Genomic DNA, 27,234 nt, shown 5'->3' with positions numbered 1-27,234 from the left:
TCCAAAATGTCTTAATGAAGTAGGCTAATACCGTGCTTTTAATGTAAAATAACACCTAAAATTTGAAATCTTTAAAAAAAGTTTCTACTAATTTTATATGCCACATTCTTGCAGATGGAAACCACACCCGCTGCTAAACAAATGAATGTGACACACAAACAACCACACCAAAGACTAACTTTTCAAAAGTAAATTAAGATTTTGTGTCTCCGTTCAGTAAACCGCTCCATAACTGAGTGTCTTGGTAAGCTTAAGGCAAAGATAAATAAAGACTGATCCTATATTGATCTGTAAAGACATTCACTTTTTGCAATAAATAATTGCTTTAAACATTTATTTTACAACAGTTAATATTAAGAGTAAACAGTTAACAGTTAATATTAATGTTAATATTAATATTAAGCTATATATATATATATATATATATATATATATATATATATATATATATATATATATATATATATATATATATATATATATATATATATATAAACAAACAAATCAAAGGAATGGTTAAAATGCATACAGGCAAGCAACCAGACTGGAGACGTAAATTGTTATTAAAAGTAATAGTTTGGCAAAGTCTATGACGGTAATTAAACTCTTTTTGAAAAACTAGTTTAGAAAACTACAACTCCCATTCGAGTCAAAAAGACCATCCTTCTATTACGATACCCAAATTCTATTGGTTCGCAACCGTTTGACTGACTCTACTCTAGCCAATCAGCTGTCACCTGAATGGATGGAATGTGGGCCACTGCCGGCGTAATGCCAGCGCGAGAAAGTGCCACGACTCCACACAGACATCGACTGACTCCTCAAGCTGGGAATAAGATTTTTTTTTGTTTTTTTGTTTTGTTTGTTTTTTTGCTGGCGTGGTAAGGCACGAGATAATCATTTTTGTTTAAACTCTTCCTGAAGTTATTCATCCAACGGAAATCTGCCGCGAGAGGAGGTGAGATTTAAAGCTTTTGTTATGGCGTTATTCATTAAAAGCTTAAACGATTTTCAGTAGCAAGCAATTAGACGTAAACTTTGATCTCTCCCATTTATTTACCCTCCTCTTTAACTATCTCGTAACTCAGGTGGGTTAAAGGCATCTTATAGTAATCACGAAGCGAATAACATGACTATAATAAGTGGTTTCACATTTTGATTTTGGGTGATGCTCCGTTGTAGGCAGACAGTTAATATCAGCTTTTCCTTTGTGACCTAGCAAATGAAAACTGTCTATTAAATACACATTTCAGCTCCTATAACAAGAATTATCCGAAAACTGTTTCAACATAATTCTGGTTCATTCTCGTTTCAGGGAGTAATAAGGTTGCTAACGTTACAGCTGTTTAGTTGTCTCACTCTTCATTTCTTATTGTAGATTCATTCAACAGCTAGCGTTACATTTTGAATAGGTGTCAAAAGCGAGCATGGAGTACAAACAAACACTTTTCCAACTAATAATTCTCTGTCTTTTTATTCAGTTTCGAAGCAAAATATTGTGAGTCTCCCCCTCAGTTTAATTTCTTATAGCACTAACGGTTTTAAATACTGTATAATATGTACGAAACAACAGAAATCAACTTAAAGGGATAACGTTACTCATTTTACAACTCCCCCAGAGTTAAACAGTTGATTTTTACCGTTTTCGAATCAATTCAGCCGATTTTCTGATATTTAGAAGAATTTAACTCTGGGGGAGTGGTAAAATGAGCCTTTTTCCAAAAAAAGTGGAGTATCCCTATAAAGGTGGTCCTCATCTCCTATTGGCCCATTTTACTTTTAATAATCAGATTTATTATAAATGGATGTCATGGTATTCGCATTATACGTGTTTGTTTAATCTAATATTGATTTGGCTTATTTAAGTCAAGTCAATAATTTAAGTTATTTAAGAATTTAATTTAGGTCAATTCAAGTCTCTGTGTGTGTATAGCCTAGTCAAGGGCCATGCGAATTTTCCCCCATAAATGTAGCATTCCTACCTACAAGTTACAGATTGCCACCAAACCTCATTATTGTATACATGGTGTGCTGAAGGCCGTCTAGATTGTTCTTGCTTCCATAATTTGAAGACTTTTTTTTCTGCCACCATGCATTCATGCTTTGGTGCACATTTGAAGTGTGAGATTGGTATGGCAAGAATCCCATGGAAGCACCAGAGGACTGAAATTTGCTTTGGCAGAAAGCAGCGCATGGTGGAATGGAAAACTCTGTTGCATGCACAATGTTTGCATACTGTATAGATGTAACTTTTACCCCCAAATTTTGGAATAGAAGTTGAGGGTAGCATGCTTGGGCATATTTTTTTCTTCTAGCAAGTTTCTATAGAAACTTGTTTTTTGTTTTAACGGACCTCCTTTCCAAATTAATAAACTAGATGCTTCTGGAACATGGAATGTCTTATGCAGTGAATTTGAGACTTTCTTCAAAAGTCAACTTGTATGTCCTTAGAATAAATTGTTATATAGTAAAGCGATAAATATGTGTTTGATAAAGGAAATCGAAGAAATCCAATAAGGTAAGATGGCCTCACCTTACTTGGACATTGTTAACGCTTAAGGTGCCACTCTGGTGTTTAAAAAGCCCTTTCTGGAATTGATTGACTATATTAAACATGATAATATTGACATACGAATGCCACAAACCTTACCTCACCATTTTTTCCTTCCATTTATTTTTATCTTTTAGAAAGGACACTAGCAGTCATGGACATCTATGATCCTCAGACCCTTGGAATAGTGGTGTTTGGTGGCTTCATGGTGTTCTCAGCTATTGGGATTGCATTGGTCTCAACACTTTCCATGAAGGAGACATCCTATGAAGAAGCTATAGCCAAGCAGCGGAAGGAACAAGGGAAGACCCAATCCAATCAACGATCAGACAAAAAGAAAAAGGACAAGGCAGCAGAGAAGAAAATTCGTGGTAAGAAAAAGGATGATAAGCCCAATGGAAAGCTCCTGGTGTCAGAGGCCACCCCTGAGGTCACAGAAGTACCAGCTGAGCCTAGTCCTCTAATTCTTCCAGCCCCTGAACAAGTTGCTGATCCAGAACCAAAACAAGACTCCTCAGCTCTGTCCCCCCAACTCAACTTTTCTCAAAAGCCTGCTCCAGCGGCCCAAAAGTCTTCTCCAGCTCCTCCTTCTCAGAAACCCTCTCAAGCTAATCCTCCTCCTCAGAAATCCTCTCAATCTCCTCCTGCCCAGAAATCCTCTCCAGCTCCTCCTGCTCAGAAACCCTCTCAAGCTCCTCCTCAGAAATCCTCTCAATCTCCTCCTGCCCAGAAATCCTCTCCAGCTCCTCCTGCTCAGAAACCCTCTCAAGCTCCTCCTCAGAAACCCTCTCAATCTCCTCCTGGCCAGAAATCCTCTTCAGCTCCTCATCAGAAACCCACTCAGGCTCCTCCTGCCCAGAAACCCTCTCAAGTTCCTCCTGCCCAGAAATCCTCACAATCTCCTCCTGCCCAGATATCCGCTTCACCTGCCCCAGCCCAAAAGTCCGTTCCAGCTGTCCCTTCACAGAAGTCTGCTTCAAATGCTCCAACCCAGAAAGCTGCCCCACCTGCCCCTGCACAAGCCCAAAAAGCTAATGCTCCAGCTCAGAAACCCTCTCTACCTGCACCATCCCAGAAGTCTGCTTCAAATTCTCCAGCCCTGAAATCTTCTCCACCGGCCCAGAATGCTGCTCCACCCACCCAAGCCCAGAAATCCACTCCACCTGAACAAAAATCCAGTACACCTGCCCCAGCCCCTTCCCAAAAGGCTGCTACAGGTGTTGCTGCATCCCATCCTACTCCTGAAGATGCCCAACCTGCCCCATCTCCTAAGGAGAAGAGAAAAAAGAAAGTCAAAGCAGAGTCTGCTTCTGCTGAGGTTCAGCCCAAATCAGTGGCTCCATTGGAGATGGTTACCAAAAAGGTTCCTGTTATGGCAGTGCCTCCAGTGGGCACTCCAAAAGGTGCTGCAGTGACTGTTTTGCCGGCCAAAGCAGAAGAGCCCAAACAGGATGCTCCACCCAAGAAGAAAGCAGGATCCAAGAAAAAGGCAGAGCCAGGTATTCTGTTGTCTCCACAAAAACAAACAAACATGTTAAGTATTCACATAGTTACTAGGCAGGATGCACAGACCTGATTATGTAAAGGAGGCTTCCCCCTCCTGGTTCTTGTTAACTCAAATTTGTTAACATAAGACATTTCTCTTTATTAGCAATAGGGATGCTAATTATTAATCAGTGATCGATTAATTGTCGTTTTAGTTGGTAAAAACATATCGATGGTCGATTACGCAAGGTCATCATTTCATTGTGTAAATTTGAGGTGCATGACGGCTCATAAGCAAAGCAAGTGCATCAGACACAAGGAAAAATTAAGCAACCATGCTGTAGTTAATTAAGTTAAGCAAGGCTATAACACTATGGGATATCACGGGGATGGTTATAGGCTGTGTTCATGAAGAATCCAATCTGTTTTGTCATTGACCAAATTTATCATTATATTATTGTGAAGAATTACTAAAATATCTAAAAGTATTATATTTTAAGGCTTTTATAAGCCTTTGATATAATTCAAGCAAAACCAAATTGTATGGAGAACTCTTTTTCATATATAACAAAACATTTTCTGTAATATATGCACGCACAATATCCTATGCACATTTGGAAAGAAAATAACACTTATAATAGCAGAACAACCCATTTGCTCACATGTACCTCCCATTCAAATGCACATACATATTACAGTACAGACATGCACATGGGACTTTTACTTAACTATGATTCCAAAGCATAATCCCACTGCATTATATAATATGTTGTTACAAGCTGATTATTTTCATATAACATGTTTAATCAGCTTGTAAATCACACTGAACAATTCTCTGAATTCACAAGTCTGACTTGCCAGATGCACCAAATGAGCTAAGCATGCAAGATCCATGGAGCTTAAATTACTAATTGCTAATGCATAATTATTGTTGTAAATGAAAATCCTATTGAGGACTCGCGACTGTCAGTTGTTTGTGAACTAAATCTGCTGGAAAACGGAAAGCTGTTTTAAGTCCATTAAATGAAATGCTTGAATGTAGACAATTAAAGACCTCATATTATGCATCTTCATGTGCAGCATCTCTTCAACGCTTTAACCTTGGGACCATATTAGGTTAAAATTCATTTGAAATAATCTTCATTGTCTTTAATATCTTATTTTCTTCCTATATATATATATATATATATATATATTTATATATATATATATATATATATATTTGTTATTATTATTATTGCAAGTAAATTAAAGTAACTTTTTATTTTATTTTAAAAAATTTAATTATCAGTATCATTATTGTTTTTATCAGGTTGATGTAGTAGACACTAATATTAGACCCGGAAAATGAAAAAAGCCAGTCCAAATATTTGTGTAGGACCAAGGTATGTCTTAAAGGAAGTTTGGCTTCAGTATGCAATAACAGGATACTTCTGATTGGTTTGTCAGACTATAAAATGCAAAGAGATAAAACTGTTTTGGCTAGACTGAACTGATGACATTTACATGTAATAAACCTCCAAGCTGAGCCTGGAAAATCTGAAAATATGGTGTATGTGAAGTAGCTGACTCAGGATTTTATATGCGTGTTACTTCCTGGTGTCATTCATCTAATTATGAGTACCGTCTGGATTGTCTCTTCTGACAAATAGCGCTGATGTGCTCTATTTCCTTTGTGGGTGGTGTGTTGGAATAACACTAGTCCTTATTTGCTTATGTTGGCTCTGAGTGGTTGCAGAGAACTCAGAGTAGGTTTATGTCTGAAGTGCTACTCACGGGGGAGTTGAGGCAGTGAGCTGCATTCTTCTGCTCATGTGCTGGATTTAATGCATGTGTGTGCTAGTACACTTGAGGTAGTTTGAGTTTAATTTAATTATGGTTTCATAGTATTTTGACTTTTAAAGTTTGCAGTTAATCTATTTTTAGTTAATCTATTTTTTGAAGAGTAAACAATCCAGTGTTATCAGTAACTAAAACTATATATATATATATATATATATATATATATATATATATATATGCATTTATTTAAGTTATTTGCAAGGCAATATATCTATTTTTTTCTCTATAATATGAAGTACTAAAAATATTAAAACTAAATTATTTATAAATAAACCTAAACACAAAAATAAGTAAAACTATGTATAATTCAAACAAATAAAAAATTTAATAAATACTATAATATTATATTAATGAAATAATAGTCATATATATTTAATACCACTCACTTGTATTGCACTTGTTTAATACCGCTCACCGCTGCTTTGACCATGGGAAAATGCAGAGTTTTTGCACCAGCGTGCAGGTGGATTTCTAAATGCACTCAGAATTCCTCTCCTCTCTACGAAGTTCAGCCCTCTTGGCCCTGTTCAAACAATACATTTGCCGCAGCTGCTCCATTAGGGGAGCACACAAAGGCCTTTAGTGACCGGACAATAGGAGTTTATTGCCAGTCCTGGGTGCCATCTCACCCTGGTGCCACACTGGTGCCTTGCTGGGACTGTCTAAATAACAAAGTGAGTCAATAAATGACATGATAGCAGCACAAGCACCAATGTACGAGTCTAGTTAACAGTATCGTACACGTCATTCCCTTGAAGCTGCACTTTTTTTTTTTTTACTGAGCTGATCTGAATTGGATGCTGATTATGCTGCGTGTTAGGAGTGTAAGAAATGGGTTAGAAAATTCCCTCTTAAACACAGAGTTTTAGTATATCACTGTGCTGGGCTAGAGACTGATCTGCTGCAATGGAGATCAAGGAGGCAACTGTATCTTCTCTGTGGATGGCAGTTATCTCTGTGATTTTTGTGATTTGTGTCCCTTTTACTTGTGCATAACCTCAATAATTGATCTGTTTTTTTTTGTCTTTTTTTTTCTCCCTCTCTAGCGATAGCTGCAGACCCCGCAGACAGCCCACTGTTCCTGCCCTATAAGGCTCTGCTTTCCATGGTGAGGAGTATGGAGTTCACTGAAGTAGAGGCCCAGAAGCTCATTGAGATTCTGTCTGATAAGACTGGCATTATTCAAGACACATGGCACAAGGTATTGCCAACTTCCTAAAGTTATGTTTTTTTCTTGTTTTATATTTTTAAGTGAGTATTATTATACCCATCACTTTATTAAAACTCATGCAAAAGTTTGTCTAAACAGTGTTTCGTGGATGTTTATAGGCTACACAGAAGGGTGATCCTGTGGTTGTGCTGAAGAAACAGCTGGAGGAACGAGAAAAGCAGCTGGCAGCTGAGCAGGAGGATTCAGCAGCTGCTAAAAGCAGACTGAGAGATTTGACTAAAGTAAGGCCTGAAACACTCAAGCTAGTATAAAAAAAATGCACAAAATTAAGAAAAGTTTATGTGAATATATATGCATCAAGCATACAAGCACTACAACCACTCTATCGTTATGGACTCTATTAGGTGAAAATTTGACAGTCCTTTTATTAAATTTTTTTCTTTAGTCTGATATTGATAGTTGCAAGGTTTGAACCTATGATGCCATTAGAATGTTTGGGGTCGATAAGATTTTGTAATGGTTTAAAAGAAGTGTCTTATTCTCACTCATTTATGTGATCAAAAATACAGTAAAAATCAGTAATATTGTGAAATTTACAGCCATTTTTGATTTTAAAATGTAATTTATTCCAGTGATGCTAATACTGAATTTGAGAGGCCATTACTGCAGGTTTAAGTGTCATTTGATCCTTCAGAAAACATTCTAATATGCTCAAGAAACATGCTTAAAAATAATATTGTTTACAAATGTGCTACTGAATATCTGAAACCATGATACATTTCTTAGGATTCTTTTAAAGGGTTAGTTCACCCAAAAATGAAAATTAAGTCATTAATTACTCACCCCCATGCTGTACCAACCCCGTAAGACATTCGTTCATCTTCGGAACACAAATAAAGATATTTTTGATTGAATCTGAGGGCTGGATCAGTCTTCCATAGACAGCCTGAGGGACTGCCTCTTGACGGCCCAGAAAGTCATTAAAAGAAAAGGTTTAAATATTCCATGTGCCTACAGTGGCTCAACTATAACTTTATCAAGCGACGAGACTACTTTTTGTGCGAAAAAAAAACGTAAATAACGACTTTATTCGACTTTCCATTACTTCCTTATGGGCGCATGTGCGAGAACTGAGACGAGACCGTTCTTCTTCGACTACTGTTTGTTACCGGCTGCTCACCGCTTAGGAGTTTTACCGCCCCCTACCGTATAAGATGACGTACTGATATAGCCGGAGGCGCAAAACGTTCTGTTTACAAGCAGTACGTCATCTTATACGGTAGGGGGCGGTAAAACTCCTAAGCGGTGAGCAGCCGGTAACAAAAAGTAGTCGAAGAAGAACGGTCTCGTCTCAGTTCTCGCGCATGCGCCCATAAGGAAGTAATGGAAAGTCGAATAAAGTCGTTATTTACGTTTTTTTTTCGCACAAAAAGTAGTCTCGTCGCTTGATAAAGTTATAGTTGAGCCACTGTAGGCACATGGAATATTTAAACCTTTTCTTTTAATGACTTTCTGGGCCGTCAAGAGCCAGTCCCTCAGGCTGTCTATGGAAGACTGATCCAGCCCTCAGATTCAATCAAAAATATCTTTATTTGTGTTCCGAAGATGAACGAAGGTCTTACGGGGTTGGTACAGCATGGGGGTGAGTAATTAATGACTTAATTTTCATTTTTGGGTGAACTAACCCTTTAAGGAGATTTTTGTTACATTTATTTTTGTACTATTATAAAATGATTTATTTTTTTTAATAAAATTAAATATGTTATAACTGAAAAAAGTATTAATTTGGTAATTTGCAGCTAAGATGTTTTAAGCACCACACTGCATTGAACAAGAAACCACTAGTATTGTGATGGCCTATTTTCTGGCCCGATTATGACCTGTGTTTGTGTGCAGGAGCTGTCTGTGGAGAAGTCAAAGGTGGCATCTGTCGAGACCAGGTTGAGCTCTCAGCTGAGCAAGCGAGAGCAGGACATCATCGCCCTGCAAGCACGCATGCAGGCCAGTTATCAAGACCACCTCGCTGAGTCTCAGCAGCTAAATGCCAAAGTGAGAATTTAGCAAATTCTCTGCTGTTAACCTGCATGGTAGCATGATAATGAAAAGTTATGAAATTGCAAGGACAGCAAGCAAAAAAAATTGTTTAGTAGGACCGTAAATTAAAATAATAACTGCATGGTAATTTGGGTTATTAATATGATTATCCTCAAATTATGATTTGGCTGAAATTATTAACTGTTTTTTGTGAACATTTGTAGTAGATTGTACCAGTGATGGTTTTGTCATTATAATATTAGTTGTAATGTCAAAATTAGGCAAATGTATTCAATTTAACAGGATTAGATGGTTTTAATCAATCACATTAGTGAGCTTTGGCAGCCCTAATATTTACGTGACATGCCTAAGCCCTTTCTGTTCGTTCTCAGATCTCGGCTCTTCAGGACCAGTTGGAGAAAGGCCCTAATGCTCAGCTGGCCCGTCTACAGCAAGAGAACTCCATCCTCAGAGATGCGCTTAACCAAGCCACCAGTCAGACGGAGAGCAAGTATGAACCTACAGCTCCTGCCAAACCCCAAAAATGTCTTGCTTGTTTAATTTATCTTTTTCAGAGACCACACCATGATGTTCAAAACCTTTGACCAATATTGCAACTGACTACCTAGCATGACCTATAATATATATAGGAACCAAGCAGTCGTGGTTGCCTACAATAAAATTGAGTTCTATTTATTTTAAACTTGCACTTTCCTGATATTTGTGTGCACGATTCTTCATGTCTCATTCAAAAAAAAAATTTATTGTCTTCATAATTTAGCAAATATAATGACATTCTGCCTCCATTAATTTATTATTATTTGCTTCTTTATTGGTTCAGACAAAATGCTGAATTTGATTTTTTTATTTATTTGCTTCTTTATTGGTTCAGACAAAATGCTGAATTGGCCAAGTTGTTGTTTTTGCTAAATATATACTACTACTACTACTTTTTTTTTTTTTTTTTTTTACATCTCTTTAAGTCCCTGGCACCATTCTTATACATAACATACATTTTGATGGAAACCAGATAGAATTTCACTTGGATGCTTATCAATTACATTAGCAAAATGTGTTGCGAATGGTTTCATGTTGACTTTAATACCACACTGGTGTGTTCAGAATGTTGTTGGTTTTTTTTTTCTCTCCATTTAATTGTTGTTATTATTATTATAGACAAAATGCTGAATTGGCCAAACTGCATCAGGACATCATTCGGCTCAATAAGGAACTGGTAGAGAAGAATGATTCCTTGCAGGCTGAAGAACAACTCAGGAAAAATCTGGAGTCTAAAGCTGCCACAGCTGAGAAACAACTGACACAGCTGCAGGTAAGAGGTCCATCCTCCTTTAACCATTCTGTGCGCCACAGATGCATATATATATATACTGTATATATATGCTGTTTAATTTTCATAATCAGCATAGATGTAAAAAATAATAATAATAGCATTATAACATTTTAACAAAATTGAAACTAAATGCGGTTTTGTAATGGCTACAACACATACAGTGGGCCACTGGGCCTATACAAACTCTCTAAATATTGACATTAACTATGCTGTAGAAATGCAGTTTGTTAGTAGTAAATTGTTACAAAACACCAGAACAGCTCTCTATCTCCGCTCGTTGCGCTCCCAGTGAAGCGCAGCAGTCATTCTATTGTACATCACTCACCGATCAAAAAAGACTTTGGCGGGACAAAAATTTGCTTTGGTGACCGCCAAAAAAAATTAAATGCTGGAAAACCCCTTTTATGTCGAAATAATGAGATATTATATTGAAATAACGACTTAATGTGTCTCGAAATATATAATTAATAAATAAACATATATTTTTTTTTTCTTCACTTTTTCCTCACAGCCTGAATATAATTGGTTCCAGATATTATTTTTGGGGGTGCTATCGGGGTGCTTTGGTCTTTCTTGGGGGTGCTGAAGCACATGCTAGCCTCTCCCTACTAGCGCCACCCATGTTGTTTAGTTTGCTGAATTGTAGCTAGTTTTGTACCGAGGAGCTGAACAACAATAGCCTAAGCAGTGCCTCTTATGAAAGAGTTCAAAATGCCACTCTAATTCTCATAAAACCTCTCCCAGCATGAACACCAGCCTCATTAGAGCATTCTGCCACCACTTGCTGGGCTATTTAGCCTTGCACATCAGCAGGTATGAAGCATAGTTTCTTGCAATCTGTGTGTGTATTAAATAAGCTTGATAAGGCTTGCTGGTAAAGCTCAGCTTAGACTTTGAGCCCCCGGTGCTGGTGCCTCTACTAATGGGATTGTTCACATGCTGGCAGAACATTTGATTGCCAATTTGATCGCTCAGCAGTCCTCCTTGAGTTGGAACATGGGGAGAGCTACAAGAAAGTGCTGTCTTCGAGCGATTTGGAATGTGAGCCTGCCTAAGTAGTACAGCTTCAGACAGAAGTATTTGATTATTCATATTGGAAGCACAGATAAAATGTCTTTAGCTCTAAGAACAAACTGCGTTTTTTCGCAAATCCACTGCCACAAATCAAAGGCCACTGCTAAAAAGCTGCATTTTGTTGAAGTGTTTACTGAGCTCATTTTCAGCATCTAGATGGTGTACTGCATGTGCGAGACGTTTTTAAAAAGATGTATATAATCTTTTTTTTTTTTAGAAGAAGAAATTTTTTTAGCATCTTCTGTTTGCAGACGAGTCATTGCATGTCAAATCAACCAAATTTTGGAAATTTATCCTGGTCAAATTTTACTCTTTGTTAATATTTTTTTTCCAGAAGAAAGACATAAATGATGAAAGTCAATATACATGCATAACATTTTATATTTTGCCTGAGTAATCCACTATTTTGTAGAAGGGGGTCAAAATGACATTGGTAAAAATGGCTTATGACTTCAATTTTAATGGCTTAGCAGGGCAGCATCATTATTTTACTTTTACACAGAGATTGGTAGGTATATTAGTACAATCTGTTGTCTTTAGCAATCTTTATTGCGTTATATATTTTTGCCCCAAGTTTGCATGCCTGTAATTCAAGAAGCATTAAAGGTCTCTTAATATCCTTTTAGATTCTGATTCTTAACAAATATTTCTTTTGATATCTTAATGTTTGTAGCCCTCAATCGGGTCACGGGGTCCATACGACCCCAATCGACATTTACTTAATAAAAAAAAGGTTCTCTTCATCTCAGTGGAATAACTTTTCCACTAATTACTAGTTATGACTTTTCATACATTATCTATCTATACACACAAAAAACTGAGCTTGATTCGGTTGTTCTGAAGGTATGTAAAAAAAAAAAAAATTTTACACTTTGGTCTTCTGGGTCAATATGACCCCACATTGAAATGAATGGGAAATGTTAAACTAAATATTTTCTTCATGTGTCAAAAAAAAAAAAAAGAAAAAAAAATCCAGCATAAATCTGAAAATTTTTAGATGAGAAGTAAACATTAATTGTATGATTTAAAATATGTATATTTTTTGTACAATTACTCAATCAATTGTTGGGGTCGTATAGACCCTGAAGCCCAGAAGTGTAAACAGGAAACGAAGACCATTTGAAGTTTAAGACCCAATATGGTTCAATCCCAGAGATTTTTTGTTTGTTTGTTTGTTTTTTTAAGTCAAGTCAAGTCAAGTCACATTTATTTATATAGCGCTTTTCACAATACAGATTGTATCAAAGCAGCTTCACAGTGATAACATGTAAGTAGCACAACACAGATCAACAACATTGCTAAACACTAAATAAATAACCCCAACTGAGCAAGCTCAAAGCAAGCCAAAAGCAAGGCGACAGTGGCAAGGAACCAAACTCCATCAGATTGGATGGAGAAAAAACCTTGGGAGAACCCAGGCTCAGTCGGGGGCCAGTTCTCCTCTGGCTTACATTCATATTGTTTAAATATAAATATTAAATATAAATATTGTTTATGAATCAAACGGCGCCATAACATATCGCAGGCGTTGAGTCGTCTCATCACAGGCGTTGAGTCGTCTCATCACAGGCGTTGGGGCATCCGAAATCCCCGTGAGAGGCTGGACACAAAACTGGACCTGACGAACGCCATTTTTCTCGGGACAAGCGTCCCGAGATAACAGCAGAAAGGCAGATGGGAAATAATTAGCATAGCTGATGTTCATAATAATTTCCGTTATAACTCACAAACTCTCCGTAACCCGAACTCTCCGCAACCCAACCATACGCGCCGACCCGTTTGTCTAAGAGGCTGTCGAGCCCCACTGGTGCGTTAAGCAGTTTCAGTGGCAAACGGTTCCGTATGGCATAACAGAGGACTAGAAGGTAAGCATTATGTGAATGCTTGACTAAAGAGATGCGTCTTTAATCTAGTTTTAAACTGTGTCAGTGAGTCAGAGGCTCGGACCGTATCGGGAAGGCCATTCCAGAGTTTTGGAGCTAAATGCGAGAACGCCCTCCCTCCTTTACTGGACTTCGATATCCTAGGAATGACCAGAAGCCTTGAATTTAGTGATCTTAAGGAACGCGGTGGATTGTAGGGCGAAAGAAGGTCCGTTAAGTACATAGGTGCTAAACCATTTAGGGCTTTATAGGTCAGTAGTAGTATTTTGTAGTTGATGCGGAACTTAATAGGTAACCAGTGTAGAGATGATAAAATCGGTGTTATATGATCATATTTTCTTGACCTAGAAAGAACTCTAGCAGCTGCATTTTGTACTGTAGCTTGTTTATTGAGGATGCAGGACAACCGGCTAATAAAGCATTACAGTAATCTAGTCTCGAGGTCATGAATGCGTGAACTAATTTTTCTGCATCAGAAATAGATAGCATGTTGAAATATGATTTTCGAACGACAAGTTGCGGTCTAGTATAACACCCAGGTCTTTTACTGTTGTGGATAAAGTAACAGGACATCCGTCTATATTAAAGTTGTATTGTGAGAGGTTTTGTGAGTAGTTTTTTGGACCAATAAGTAATACCTCCGTTTTATCTGAATTTAATAGCAGGAAATTACGCGTCATCCAGCATTTTATATCTTTGAGACACTCTGTCATTTTAGATGAGTTGGTGTTTTCATCTGGTCGTGATGAAATATATAATTGAGTGTCGTCAGCGTAACAGTGGAAATTAATTCCATGTTTTCTTATAATATTACCAAGTGGCAGCATATATATTGAGAAAAGCAGAGGGCCTAAAACTGATCCTTGCGGTACTCCATAGTCTACTGACGTTATCTTTGATTTTTTCCCATTTAAACAGACAAAATGAGAACGGTCCGATAAGTACGATCTAAACCAGCTTAATGCCTGTCCCTGGACACCGGTGAAGTTTTGTAGTCGATCCAAGAGTATTATATGATCTATAGTGTCGAACGCAGCGCTAAGATCAAGTAGGACTAGTATTGAGATACAGCCTTGGTCAGAAGCTAAAAGTAAATCATTTGTAATTCATTTTTTTCAATCATTTTTTTTCCATTTTTTTAGGGAGCTGAAAACGCTAGATGCTCTGCTGAAGACGCCTATAGTCCTGTCCTTTTAAGCCAAAATGGGGGTCAACCTTGAACAAATTGCAACAGAATCTAATTACATATGTGCTAATTTGCATAAATACCCAAACAGATCTAAACATTGGGTATATTAGCAGGTGAAAATATCTTGTAGAAATTTGTTGACATAACAGTAAACTATTTAATATTTAAGATCTGAATGGAACTCATTTAGGCTACCCATGAACATTAATACAGGAGAAGTACTTTAGAAACCAGCCTTTATTAATTATTATGGCAGAGATGATATCTAAAGGTTAATTTCTACCCTTTTCACCTGAGAAAAAGAATGAATAGGCGAATAAATGGGATATATATATTTTTTTTTTTTCGAAACGTTCCCCTAATGGGATTCTTCTGGGCTTTTTTTTCCTTACTCAGGACATTGAGGATACAAAATCAGTTGAGTTTGCTTCTGTTGCAATTTGTTCAACCTTTTTTCATAAAATGACTGGACTATTGGGCGCTAGAGAGCATTCTGGCAGTGCAGCATTTTTTTATGTTGAGACGTTCCGTTGCTATGATACAGAATATCCACAGCACAGTTTACTTGTTACTGATTTCGCAGATAATTTGTTTCATACTTAATTTATTTTTCATCCATTTTTTTTCGTTTAGTTCTGCTGGTTGATGTCATTGTACAGAAAGAATTTTGTGACAGTTGGTTGGTGTGGTATTAGTCCCGCCCCTCCTCCACTGTGATTGGACGGCTTGGTAAAAAGTGACTGAGCGCTGCATTTTACCCAAAACATTTTTCAACTCTCTGTGACCAGTAAAAATGCTGAGCGCTCAGGCCTTCAGCGTTATAAAAACGTTCAGTGCCTCGTTACGCTCATGCTGCTAAAAACTCCAATTGAAAACATTAGCCAGGCACGTGGAAAAAATGCTTTGGTGGACACACGGCCTTAAAGAAGAAAGTCTGAGGAACAAATAATATTAGTCTCATTTTTTTTTTTTCTAACACCACAAATTAGTGGATTACTCAGTAAATATACATCCATTACATTTAATATTTGGCTTTTTTCTTAATTTTTTTTTTTTTTTTACCAGAAATAAATCAACATTTTTAGCTGGGTTGAGTTGACACGGAATGACCCAGATTTCACATCTTGGTTTGATGTTTTGTTATTAGATGTAATGTAAATGTAATAACATTTTTGTGGATGCACTTAGTGGGATTTTAACATGTTCAAACCTGCTTTGTTCAATAAAACTTTGAATTCAGCAGAGTTGCGCGCTTAAACTTGACATGTGCTTTCTGTGTTATGGTTTGTCCCCTGTAGGCGAACTGGATAAGCAGCGAACAGGCCCTGCAGAAGCGTCTGGAGGAAGTGAGTGAGGAGCTCAGACAGACCCAGAGCAGCAGAAACAGCTTACAGACACAGCTTGAGCAGAAAGACACCACCGCTCACGCAGGTAAGCACCAACTTTGTTCTTAAGCAAGGAAGCACATTGTTGAATCACAAGATGGATCCAGATTGCTTCAAATCATTTCTGTGTAATTAGAAAAGCACGATAATGGTTCTATTTGGGCTTTAAATCCTGCAAGTTGTTACAGCTGCAGTATCACCAAAGTGCCTTTTAGCAAAACACTTAATCACCAAAGTGCCCTTGAGCAAAACACTCCTCAGGTTGCTTGTGTTGCTTTGGACAAAAACATCAAATATGTGATGAATTAATAATGAGAAATAAGTGTTCTCTTCCTATCCACTGTTTCAGAGGCTCAAGCTCATGTGGCTAGTGTGGAGGCGGAATTGAAAGAGCGGAGTGAACAGTTGGAGAGTCTGCAAAGCCAGCTGAAACGTATACAGGCAGAGAGAGAGCAGCAACTGGAGGCGAGCCAAAACAAAGAACAAAACCACAATTCAGAGGTGACACTCCACTTTCCATGTCCCAATACATTTATCCGTGTCGCATAATAATAGTTATTTATTATATGTTGTGTGTCAACTATTCAATTTCACCTTATATGAAAGTCTCATAAAATAATTTGTAGATGTCAAATTGAATAAATCCCTTCTTCTGGAGGGCCACTGTCCTGCAAAGTTTACCTCCAACCCTAATTAAACGCATCAGAATAGCTAATCAAGGTATTACTAGGCATACTAGAAACATTTAAGGCAAGTTGGAGATAAATTCTGCAGGAGAGTTGCTCCCAGGACCAAGTTTGGACACCCCTGATCCTAAAGCAACTTACAATTGGGGTATACAAGTGAGATACATATTTATGAATATATAATATACGGTGGAGGAGTAATTTCATAAGAATTTGCATTTATCGTCATTACAGGCTTTCATGGCTGAACTGGAGCAAGCAAAGAGCAGGTAAGATTTACCGTTTGTGTATGATGTTTTTTTTAGGATTGTTTTTGCCTTGTATTCCAATGAAAGCATCTATATATATATCCTTAAAACATGGCTTTAACTTGAAATAGGACATTTACTTGAGATGCAGAATTGTGCAAGATAAAACTTTTCAGATGACTGAGTTTTTTTTTCATTGATATTTTCTTGTATTTAGCATTAACTTTTCCAAAATTTTAAAGAGCTTTGTACATTTATTGATCATGAATTCAAATGAACTGTTTAATCTCTAGCCTGAAAGAGAAAGAAAATAGAGTTTCAACTCTTGAAGAAGAGCTGGCCCAACTCAAAAACACCATCGCCAATCAGGTGCCAGTTTCATTAGTAAATTTAACTTGTAGTGTATACCATGTTTTTTTTTATTGTACTACCTTATTTGAACTAATCACATGTCCCCTTCAGATGGATAACACAAACGAGATGCTGGAACTGCAGCACAGGTACAATGATGTTTTTTGCTGCTTTACAAGTATATTTCAGTAGTGCTTAGATGATTTGAATGATTTTAAATTGTTTATTTTATTACTTCTTTTGAATTAAAGCATAAAAGAAAAGGATGTGCAAATAGAAACTCTTCAGGGAGAACTCCAACAGGTTAAAGAAAAAAGTTCTGACCTCAACACAGTAAGTTTATCATATGCAAACTTGCAAACCTCAAACAATTAAATTCAGTATTAACCATTCATGCGTTTTTTTTAATATTATTAATTATAGCTTGAAAACACAGAAATGCTGGAAAAGTTACAAAACAGGTATGTGTCATTTGTGATCGAAGTAACAGCTTCACATTAATGTTTTTTTTGTTTCACATTCTGTTAAGATTTAATGCCATGTGTTCTCTCTTTCCTGTTCTTGTAGTTTGAAAGAAAAAGACTCTCAGGTGGTTTCGTTTCAAGAAGAGATAAGGCAGTGTAAAGAACAGTACAACACTAAAGTAAGTGAGACTGCTGTTATTATCCAGCTAAAGTGTATAATTTGTTTGTTTAAAGGGGTCCTATTATGCTTTTTTAATATTTTTTACAGATACAGATAGCTTTATTAATACCCAAAGGGCAGTTCAGTTTCTACAGTACACCGTCTATATATACAACCATTCACACAGACACACAGACATAGCATGTAGTGTAAAACCAGGGTAAACGTGATAGTGACCGAGTCTAAGTACAGTATAAAAAAGAAAAGTTCAAACTCCATTGCTCCTAGTGCATAGTGCCAAAAAAAAAAACCCAGTTCAGTCCATAATTATTACCTCAGCTCCATATTTAACAGCCTGATTCCTGAGGGAATAAATGATCTTCCATAACGGTTAGTTTTTGCTGGGGGCTGCAAGTAACACCGACCTGATGGCATAAGAACAAATTCATCCCCCAGAATATGATGTTGATTTTCAACTTTCTTTAGTGTAATGTTTCTGATTGGACAAGAAAAATCTCTGCAAAGTTACAAAGCAAAAAGTCCAATTCAAAGAGAGTTATCCCCTATACCAGTAAGCTCTGTTTCTGAACTCCCTGAAACATTTCCGAAACACGCTCGAAGCGGTGGTCCAATCACATCACACTGGTCCAGCTGACCAATCAGAGCACATTTTGCTTTCGGAAGGAGGGGCTTCATGGAGACTGAAACTAAGTGAAAGCTACATCCTAAGTCACACACTTCCCTACTATATAGAAGGCAAAAAACAATATGTGATTGAAGTATGTATGAATTCACAGTACTCATAAAAGAGTAGTCAAAGTACCCAGATGACTACTGCTTCTGGCGAGTTTCTGAAGTGCAATATGATATATATCCCATGAGGCCACTGGGGAGGATTTGTGAATGGCAGTAAAGCAACGTAACTGACCCTCGTAGGTCACATTGCTTAGTCAACATGGTGAATGCTGTGTGTCAAGATTACATTCATAATACACCCATTCATACTATATATAACATATTTTTTTAGCGGTCGCAAAGTAAGAACTTGCTCAAGAGAATATGATTTCAGATGCAGCCTAGACAGACTGGGAAGTGAGGTGCTGTAACAATGTAAATTATTTTTTGACTGTTCAAGCATAAAAAGCTATTCTAGTAGACCCCAAAAACTAAATCAAGACTTAGGGGCATAATAGGTCCCCTTTTGTTTTGGACATAATAATATAAATGCACTATAAATGGTTCTATAAATGCACTCTTCATTTACAGCTGGAAGACGGTGCAGCCAAACTGGAATCACTACATAAAAGGTACATATTCAGTACTACTGAAGGCCACTCCATCTTTGTTCCTGTCAGCCACCCACATTAAGATCATTCTTTGTTGAGTTGTTTGTCGTGATGTTTTTCAGTTTATCTGAAAAAGAGAGCCTTGTGACATCACTACAACAGGAAATGCAGGAGCTCAAGGAACTAAATCAGTCACAAGGCCAGAGTTATGTAAGTAACCGAGACAATTGTGGACGTGTCATTATCTTGTATTTACATAGTGAGTCATAAAAATATGCGTAGGTAGCCTACATCATCATGTCAGCTGGGTATATGATGGTGCTGTATAAAGCAGATTGTTGCAGAGCTCTTTTATTTCCATTTAAGGAGTGTTGACACAAAGGTACCATATACTGTAGGTCTTTCTGTGTGTGTAAAATGTGACCTGTACGACTGGTATTGAAAATGGTGTCACCATATCAAGGAAGTGTTATTTTACGCTGCAGTTCTCAAATCTTACTCAAATATTTTTTTCACAATGTTTCACTGAAAGTTTCTTTTGGATTAGTCGGTGTTTAGTTGTGCTCAGCTATTACCTAAGACAGGATATAGAAAGTCAAGTTTAATAGGTTTTGTGCTGTTGATTTAAATTGTAATGTAAAGTGTGTTGTCTCTGAGCATATAATGTCATTACAGGAGAGTTTGGAGGGCATGCTGAAATCTTTTCAGGCCGAGACCAAAGAAGTTCTTCACTCTCTTTTTCCACACGTCAACATAGATGCAGCACAGGTGTCTTGGATTTCAGTTTTCTTGTTTCATTTCTCAGTTTTGTTTTTGGATTCACTTGTAATGTTGGGTTGTTTTTGAAATGCAAATGGATGTATCATAAGTCCCTCTATACGTACACTATAAAAAGTTGGAGGTTGGAAAGATTTTTTAAATGTTTTTGAAAGAAGTCGCTTATGCTCATCATTATGTCTCTTAAGGCACATTTTTTTGGGATCAAAATACAGAAAAAAGTCATATGTGAAATATTACCATTTAAAACAACGCTTTTCTGTTGTAATATCTTTTAAAATGTCTATTCCTGTGGTGACAAATGAATTTTAAGTATAATTCCTCCAGTCTGTAGTGTCACATGATCTTTCAGAAATAATTCCAATATTCTGATTTGGATCTCAAGAAGCATTTGTTATGTTGAAATGTTGAAAACAGCCTGCTGGTTAATATAATTTGTGGAAACCATGATAGATTTTAATTATTTTTTTGCATTAGAAATATTTTGTAATGTCAAACGCTTGAGCAATTAAATACATCGGTGCTTAAAGTATTTCTTTCTAACAAAAAATCTTAGTTACCCCAAATGGTAGTGTACTTAATCTTGTTATTGACAAGATGTACATATCTTCCATCACTTCCTCTATTCACATCCTTAAATGGTGCCTAATCTGGAGTCTCTCTTTCTTTTCCTTCAGACCAAATGGCTTCAGAATTTTGCTGTGAATGTACAAGAGGTGCTAAACCAGAAGCAACAGAGCCAAGAATCCCAGCTAAGCACAGAGATGGAGGTGAACATGCTGCAGTTTCTGCCCTTGTGCCATTTTTATCTTTGTGGCCCTTCATCACTCCCTAGTGTTCATGTAAGGGCATTTCTGTAGTTATTACAATGTTGTTTTATTATATAGGAGTTAACGGGCAAACTACAGGCAGCCCAGGAGAGTCAGTGCACACTACAGTCTGAGTGTGAACAGTACAGGAGCGTACTGGCTGAGACGGTGAGATTATACACTATTAATCTGTTACATTTGAATGGGAATGACATTGAGCCATATTGGTTTAATCTTATTCTGTAGGAGGGGATGCTGAAAACACTTCAGAAGAGTGTAGAGGAAGAGGAGATGGTGTGGAGGACCCAGATATTGGAGTCAGAGGACAAACGGAAGATGGTGGGTCTATACACAGTTAAAACACATACTCATACACACACACACATAGAAAAATAGTTTTCTTTGATTATAGAAAATATCGTTTAGATTTGGTTATGGTTTTGCTATTCAAGTTTACTTGGACAAGCTGTGTTTATGGATAACTTTTTAGGGGAAGTTTGGAAGACCACTTCCATCAAGGGACAAGTGAAAGTTTCAACCTGTCATGTTGTGTTTTCATAGGCACTCAAAAAGGTGCAGGAATTAAAAGAGACAACAGAGATTTTGAGAGCGGAAAATCAGAGCATACAACAGTTATAGATTTCATCAGTGGAAATTAGTTTTGTACTGTAGGACACCGTAAGAATACAAAAGATTAGTATCTTAATTATATTAGGAAATCTAGGTGCGAGACAGCCTTTTAAATGTAAAAAGTGATAGTCTTATATAATCTTCTAAATTTTATGATTTAGTTAAATTTGAACACTGCACTTGGCAAAATAACATTGCGTCGCTGTTGCACATTCTACAGGCTCGTGGCTTCAGAGCAAATCACAATCGGTGAACACACATTAATGCAAAGTGATTTCTTATGATCTACTGTTGATGACTTATGACATTGTTTACATTGTAATATGTTGAAGATTGTTGTAAGAGTGCATATTTTATCTCCTTCATCTGTTTGAATGAACAGTAAATGAGTAGTAAAGCTTAGACATTTAAAAAAAAATTCACAGCCTCTGTGAATTTCAGGCTTGTTTCTAATTAAAAGTCCAACATCATGCATACAATCTTCTTTTTCCTGGTTATTATTGGTATTTTGGTTACACACAAACTAAATTTGTAGTTTATTTCAGCAAACTCTTGTAGCTTCCGGGCCACCCCATTTGATATAAAACGTTAACACATTTAGCATTTAGATTTAAAGGAGAACTCTGGCGCAAAATGAACCTTTGGTCTAATAACACATTGGTACCTAGTCAACCGTTCTCCGAGATTTATTTTCATGCTAATCGAATGTAAAGAGTTTTATCTCTAAAAACTGTTTAGCGTATAACGCTAGTAATAGGGGCATTTACTAAGTAAAAAGTCGCTAGTTAATACCACTAACAAGGCTCAAAATAGCCCCACACTAATACAGTAACATAATGCCTGCATGCAAAACGAAGCATTGAGAACTTTGTAAGTGTACAGACCGTTTAATAAGAAGATATTTTCCAAAGACAGTCCACTTCGTATATACAGACAGAAGCCATCTTTGAAAATTTTTTTTTTTTTTTTATTAATTAATTAATTAATTAATTAATTATTTTTTTACTTATTAAATGCCCCCATTACTAGCGTTATACGTAACATTGACTGGGTACCAATGATTTGTTAGACCAAAGGTTCATTTTGTGCCGGTATTATGCTTTAACTAGTATTAGCACAAAAATGTTTGGTGTCTTTTTAAAAAAATAAAATAAAATAAATAAATAATCACTTTTTTATCAGCAAAAACTAATATCACTAATTTAAATGTATTATTTTATTGGACAAACCAATTTCAATACAAATTAAATTGTGAGTATTTTACAACTTAAGTTACCCTTTGTAGTTTCTAGTTAGTCCTTATAGGATTACAGGATCCAGAATCTGACATGCATGATTTATTTTGAGATGTATCTTTTTTTTCTGGATAGACATAAGGTATTATTTTATTTGAAAAACACTGCAGATACCCTGCATTTATACACAAGAAAAGCTAATATTTAGTTGTATGCTACTTCAGTAGTTTGAACCAAGTTTATAACAAAGAATGACCTTTATAACAGCTCTCAATATTTCTCATTGAATCTGTTCCCTTATCTTTTCATGTTTTTTCCCTGAGTGCAGCTTGAGGAGAAAGTGTTGCTGCTTGAGGCCCAGGTGGAGAAACAGCTGCAGTCAGCTTCCACTGACGGCCAGAGCCAATCTGAAGAGATGACGCACGTGAGCGCACACTCCTGCCTAAAGGCCTATTCACTAAAACACAGTATGAGTTAAAAAAGCAAAACCAAGTCATCTTAGTCATTCAATCCATTATTAAATGTCTTCTAAATAAGAGTTTGAGTTGATATACATGCAGTTTTTTTTTCATCTGACGTGGTGAATAGGTCTTAAACTTCTGATACATAAAACACATGATTTTTGCTCGTTCTGCTCTGCCATTGAACAGGTGGTTTGTTTGTTTTCAGCTGAAGCAGGTTTTAGCAGAATCTGAAAGACAGCTGAGTGTGGCCATGATGGAGGCACAAAAACAGAGGGAGGAACTTTCACAGGTTGGTTTCCCTTTGAAATCCAAACATTTGCAAAGGGCTTACACCCATTATCCTTTTATTCACAATCCTGTGCCAGACATGAGGCTTTGCCAAAAAAAAAAGCTGTTGGTTTTTTTTGAGTGACAGCTTCCTTTTCCAGGTCAGGCAGCAACTGAGTGACGTGACAAAGCGAGCTCAGGGAGTGGCGGAGAATGGGCAGCCTGAAGCAGAGGAGTGTCAGGTTAGGGTGCGACGCAGAAAGGCACCCTGCATCTCACTTGGCAGCATTAGATAGATTAATTAGCACTATGGCTGACTGTCTCAAAGCAAAGCAATGCTTACAGAAGTAGTCTTTCAAAAAAAAAAAAATGGTTGCTGACAAAAAATGATTTGCAGACTACGTCTGTATTAATTGTCTTCAGTGTCACATGATCCTTTAGAAATCACACATGATTGTATGATGCTTATTTGATACTCGGTTATTATCAGTGTTGGAAACAGTTGTGCTGCTTAATATTTTTAGAAACCTGTGGTTCTTTTTTCAGTATTTATTGATACAAAAGTTAAAAAGAATTGCATTTATTCAAAATGTAAATATTTTACAATATTAAATCTTTACTGTACATTTTTATCAATTTAAGTTTCTTTAAAAAAACAAAACTATTAGTTGTCAAATATGTCAAATAGAATATGGTTAATCAAATATTATTGTCAAATATTTCTATTTTGAATAAATGTTTTCTTTTTAACTTATGTATCAATAAATCCTGAAAAAAGTACCACGGGTTCTAAAAATATTAAGCAGCACAACTGTTTCCAACTGATAACTGAGTATCAAATAAGCATATAAGCATTATCATATGTGTGATTTCTGAAGGATTTATTGATACAAAAGTTAAAAAGAATAGCATTTATTCAAAATAGAAATATTTTACAATACTACAATATACATTTTTACTATACCTTTTTATCAATTTAGGTTTCTTTAAAAAAGAAATACTGTATATTGTAATAAAAGATTTCTATTTTAAATAAATGCTTTTCTTTTTTATAATAAAACTAATTATTCTTTAAAGAATCCTACAAAAAGTATCACAGGTTGTAAAAAAAAAATATTAAGAAGCACAACTGTTTCAAACGATAATAAATTATAGATAATAAATAAGCATAATAGAATGATTTCTGAAGGATCATGTGACACTGAAGACTGGAGCAATGATGCTGAAAATTCAGCTTTGCATCTGAGGAATAAATTACATTTTAAAGTATATTAAAATAGAAAACCATTATTTTAAATTGTAATAATATATTCACAATAATACTGTTTTTTTTTTTATGTAAGCCCGTTTCCACCATAGTTGAGTAAAAAAATAAAAAAAGATTATCTAAGTCATTATAATGAGAAAATTTCAGATATTAATAAGATACTGTAGCCTTTTGTAATCTTCCACCTGCACATCAAAAATCCTAGACACTACCGCCAAATACGTGTTAACATATATAACAACCATATGTTTTATGAAGATGTTGCACTTAAACTTAATGAATAAATGTAATATTTCAACTTTAATCTGATAGTTGTGTAAGGTCATGTAACACAAGTTCCATCGTGTGCACAAGCAGGCGTCCTTCGTTACCATGGTAACCGTCCTGCACATTTTTTTTTATTTTTAATTGATGTTATTTATATTGCAGATATAATTATACTACAATTTGTAATTCTACTACAGACTGCACTCCGTAGATCTCACTGACTGTTTTGCTGAGCAGGCCATGTTTGCTGTGATGCTTTGACCAGCGGCTGTCGCTAGCGTGGCACTTCCTTCTGCTCTGCTGCTCTGTGCATGTGTAGAAGTGGGAGAAAATAAGTCATTATTACGAGAAATTTATTCATTATTATGACTTGGGTAATCTTTTTTTTTTTTTTTTTTTTTTAATTCGACTATGGCAGAAACAGGCTTCCATACATAAGAGACTTCTTTCAAAACAATAAACAATAGTAATGTTTCCAAACTTGTGGCCGAAAACACCATTGTTATTATTTACCAAAAAGTCAGTGTTGCAATACGTCTCAAATTTGGTCATATTTTTTTTTTAAATTACTGGACCATATACTATTTTTATTTTTGAGGATAATTTTCCCCTATACTAGAGGCTATAATTATGTACCATACTCATCTTTTTTTCCCTATCCAGTGCTGCCAATGAGGAGACGTTTTTCTCATAATTCTAACCGGTCATATTTCAGCATTTTTGTTTCAGCGGCTTCTGTTAACCTAGGTGCCTGTTTTCACCTCTGAATATCTCATACACTCTTGGATTTTCTTTCACACTCACCTTTTTAACCACTAACATGTGTCTTTTGTATTTGAAACTCTTACTTCTTTTTTATGCTTGTATTTGAATGCAGTGTGCACTAATGCAGCTCTTGTGTTGGATGGCATGGAAAGGTTTTTCAGTAGCTCTCATAGCTCATGTGGTACTGTATTGTTGGCTTGGTCAGGTCCAGGCTCAGCTGGAGCAGACATTGGAAAAACTACAGGGTGAACAGACTCTAAACCAGCAGCTCTCTGCAGAAGTGGAGCAGGTACAGCAGTGTCCATGACCTTGTTTCTTCTTGATTTTTAAAGCCCATTATTCATTTGACTCTTTAATTCCATCCTTTTTAGGCCCAGGAGGCCCTCAAAAGACAGCTTCAGAGTCATCTAGAACAGATGAAGGCAGCTGAAGACACTGCAGTCATGGGTGATGTTCAGCTGAAGGTACATTTTGACTAGATGATAAACGGTATGATCAGTTTTTGTGCCTTTTTTATGTTCACAAGTTCTAGAGTTTGATGTTGCATGTGAAATCACTCTCAAAGGGTGGAACGATTTAGTGCTTTGTACATTTTGATTGTAGCTTTTAATGCTGACATGACAATGCTTGTGACTTGGTGTTTTAGGAGTGTCTCGAGAAGGAGCGAAAGATGACCAAAGATTTGGGTCAGGCAGCCACTAAACTCCAGCAGCTGCTGAGAAACAGTCAGGACCAACTTGCCAAAGAGAAAGAGAAAGTCAGAACCCTGCAGGATCAATTGCAAGACAAGGTAAAAACATTATACTGTACGTAAGTTTATATAGTAGGATGAATAGCTGCATGTCTATGTTAATGTTGTTTATGTGCTTCGATTTTCAGGAGGGTGATGGAGAGCTGAAGCAAGGCACTTCTGTTTGAGGTGGAAAACAAAAAGTTTCGCCAAAAATTGCTGTAGCACCTCATTGCAGTACACGAGATCAAGGGGGCAGAGTTGGATCCAGATCCAAGGGGTGGAGATGGGTAAGATTAGTGGTGGTTTTAGGGATTGGGGATGGAGATGATTAGGATTAGGGATCAGGTTTAGGTTTATGTAAGGTGGGAGGAGTTGGATCTGGATCCAACTTCTCTCCCTGAATTTTGTGTTCTGCAGTGAGGACCATCTCAAAAATTGCCTTATGACCAAAATGAAGCATTCCTGAAATTTTTGTTTGTTTTCCCTTGGTCTATAGTCTTGATTGAAATTGAATGAAGACTTTCAAGAAATCTAACTAGTGCACAAAATTGTATTTAGGAGGTATGCTGGAACTATTGTCACTTTACATTCCAGCTTAAACCTTCTGACTATGTCAGAAATGATTCCTCAACTGCCTTATATAGTCTTAGTGTTCTCGCATCTCCTCCTGATGTCAGTGTTAAAAGGGAAACTGTATGTACATTTTTCGTACATCAACTATAGTGCAATTAATTACTTGTAAGTGAATGAGTATGCATAATTGTATGGTACATGGGAACAGAATTTGGAATGTCCTCTCTGTAGCTGGCTTCAACACCACTGTATAACTTTGATAATTAATAAATAAACAGCAATATGGA

The 27,234-nt window shown here is 36.5% G+C and overlaps 1 protein-coding gene across 4 annotated transcripts; it reads left to right on the top strand.

Moving 5' to 3' along the window:
* Window positions 1–755: 755 nt before the first annotated feature.
* Window positions 756–27,234, top strand: rrbp1a (ribosome binding protein 1a). 4 transcript variants are annotated; one of them, XM_089117147.1, is made up of 29 exons: window positions 756–958; window positions 2,689–3,158; window positions 3,396–4,050; window positions 6,925–7,079; window positions 7,208–7,330; window positions 8,946–9,098; window positions 9,476–9,594; window positions 10,260–10,413; window positions 15,879–16,011; window positions 16,315–16,466; window positions 16,886–16,920; window positions 17,193–17,268; window positions 17,362–17,399; window positions 17,502–17,583; window positions 17,674–17,711; window positions 17,818–17,893; window positions 19,141–19,181; window positions 19,283–19,370; window positions 19,836–19,928; window positions 20,615–20,707; window positions 20,825–20,914; window positions 20,993–21,085; window positions 22,940–23,035; window positions 23,281–23,364; window positions 23,504–23,584; window positions 25,847–25,930; window positions 26,013–26,105; window positions 26,288–26,431; window positions 26,521–27,234. In XM_089117147.1, the coding sequence occupies exons 2-29, from the start codon at window positions 2,706–2,708 to the stop codon at window positions 26,557–26,559; spliced, it is 3,561 nt and encodes a 1,186-aa protein (XP_088973273.1). In that variant the 5' UTR covers window positions 756–958; window positions 2,689–2,705; the 3' UTR covers window positions 26,560–27,234. The 4 variants fall into 4 exon arrangements, with proteins under 4 accessions (XP_088973273.1, XP_088973272.1, XP_039509160.2 ...); XM_089117146.1 differs by having other exon boundaries at window positions 2,689–3,320; XM_039653226.2 differs by having other exon boundaries at window positions 2,689–4,050.

The sequence above is a fragment of the Pimephales promelas genome, chromosome 11 (assembly GCF_988280905.1).
Source record: "Pimephales promelas chromosome 11, fPimPro1.hap1.1, whole genome shotgun sequence".
NCBI lineage: Eukaryota > Metazoa > Chordata > Actinopteri > Cypriniformes > Leuciscidae > Pimephales > Pimephales promelas.
This window is presented reverse-complemented; position numbering and strand designations above follow the sequence as displayed.

What these genes read in the sequence shown, in the direction of transcription:
- rrbp1a (XM_039653226.2), top strand. Translation starts at nt 2,706, where the DNA reads ATGGACATCTATGATCCTCAGACCCTTGGAATAGTGGTGTTTGGTGGC. An exon ending in AGACACCACCGCTCACGCAG is followed by an intron (nt 16,012 to 16,314) that starts GTAAGCACCAAC and finishes CCACTGTTTCAG; the next exon opens with AGGCTCAAGCTCATGTGGCT. An exon ending in CAGAGGACAAACGGAAGATG is followed by an intron (nt 21,086 to 22,939) that starts GTGGGTCTATAC and finishes CCCTGAGTGCAG; the next exon opens with CTTGAGGAGAAAGTGTTGCT.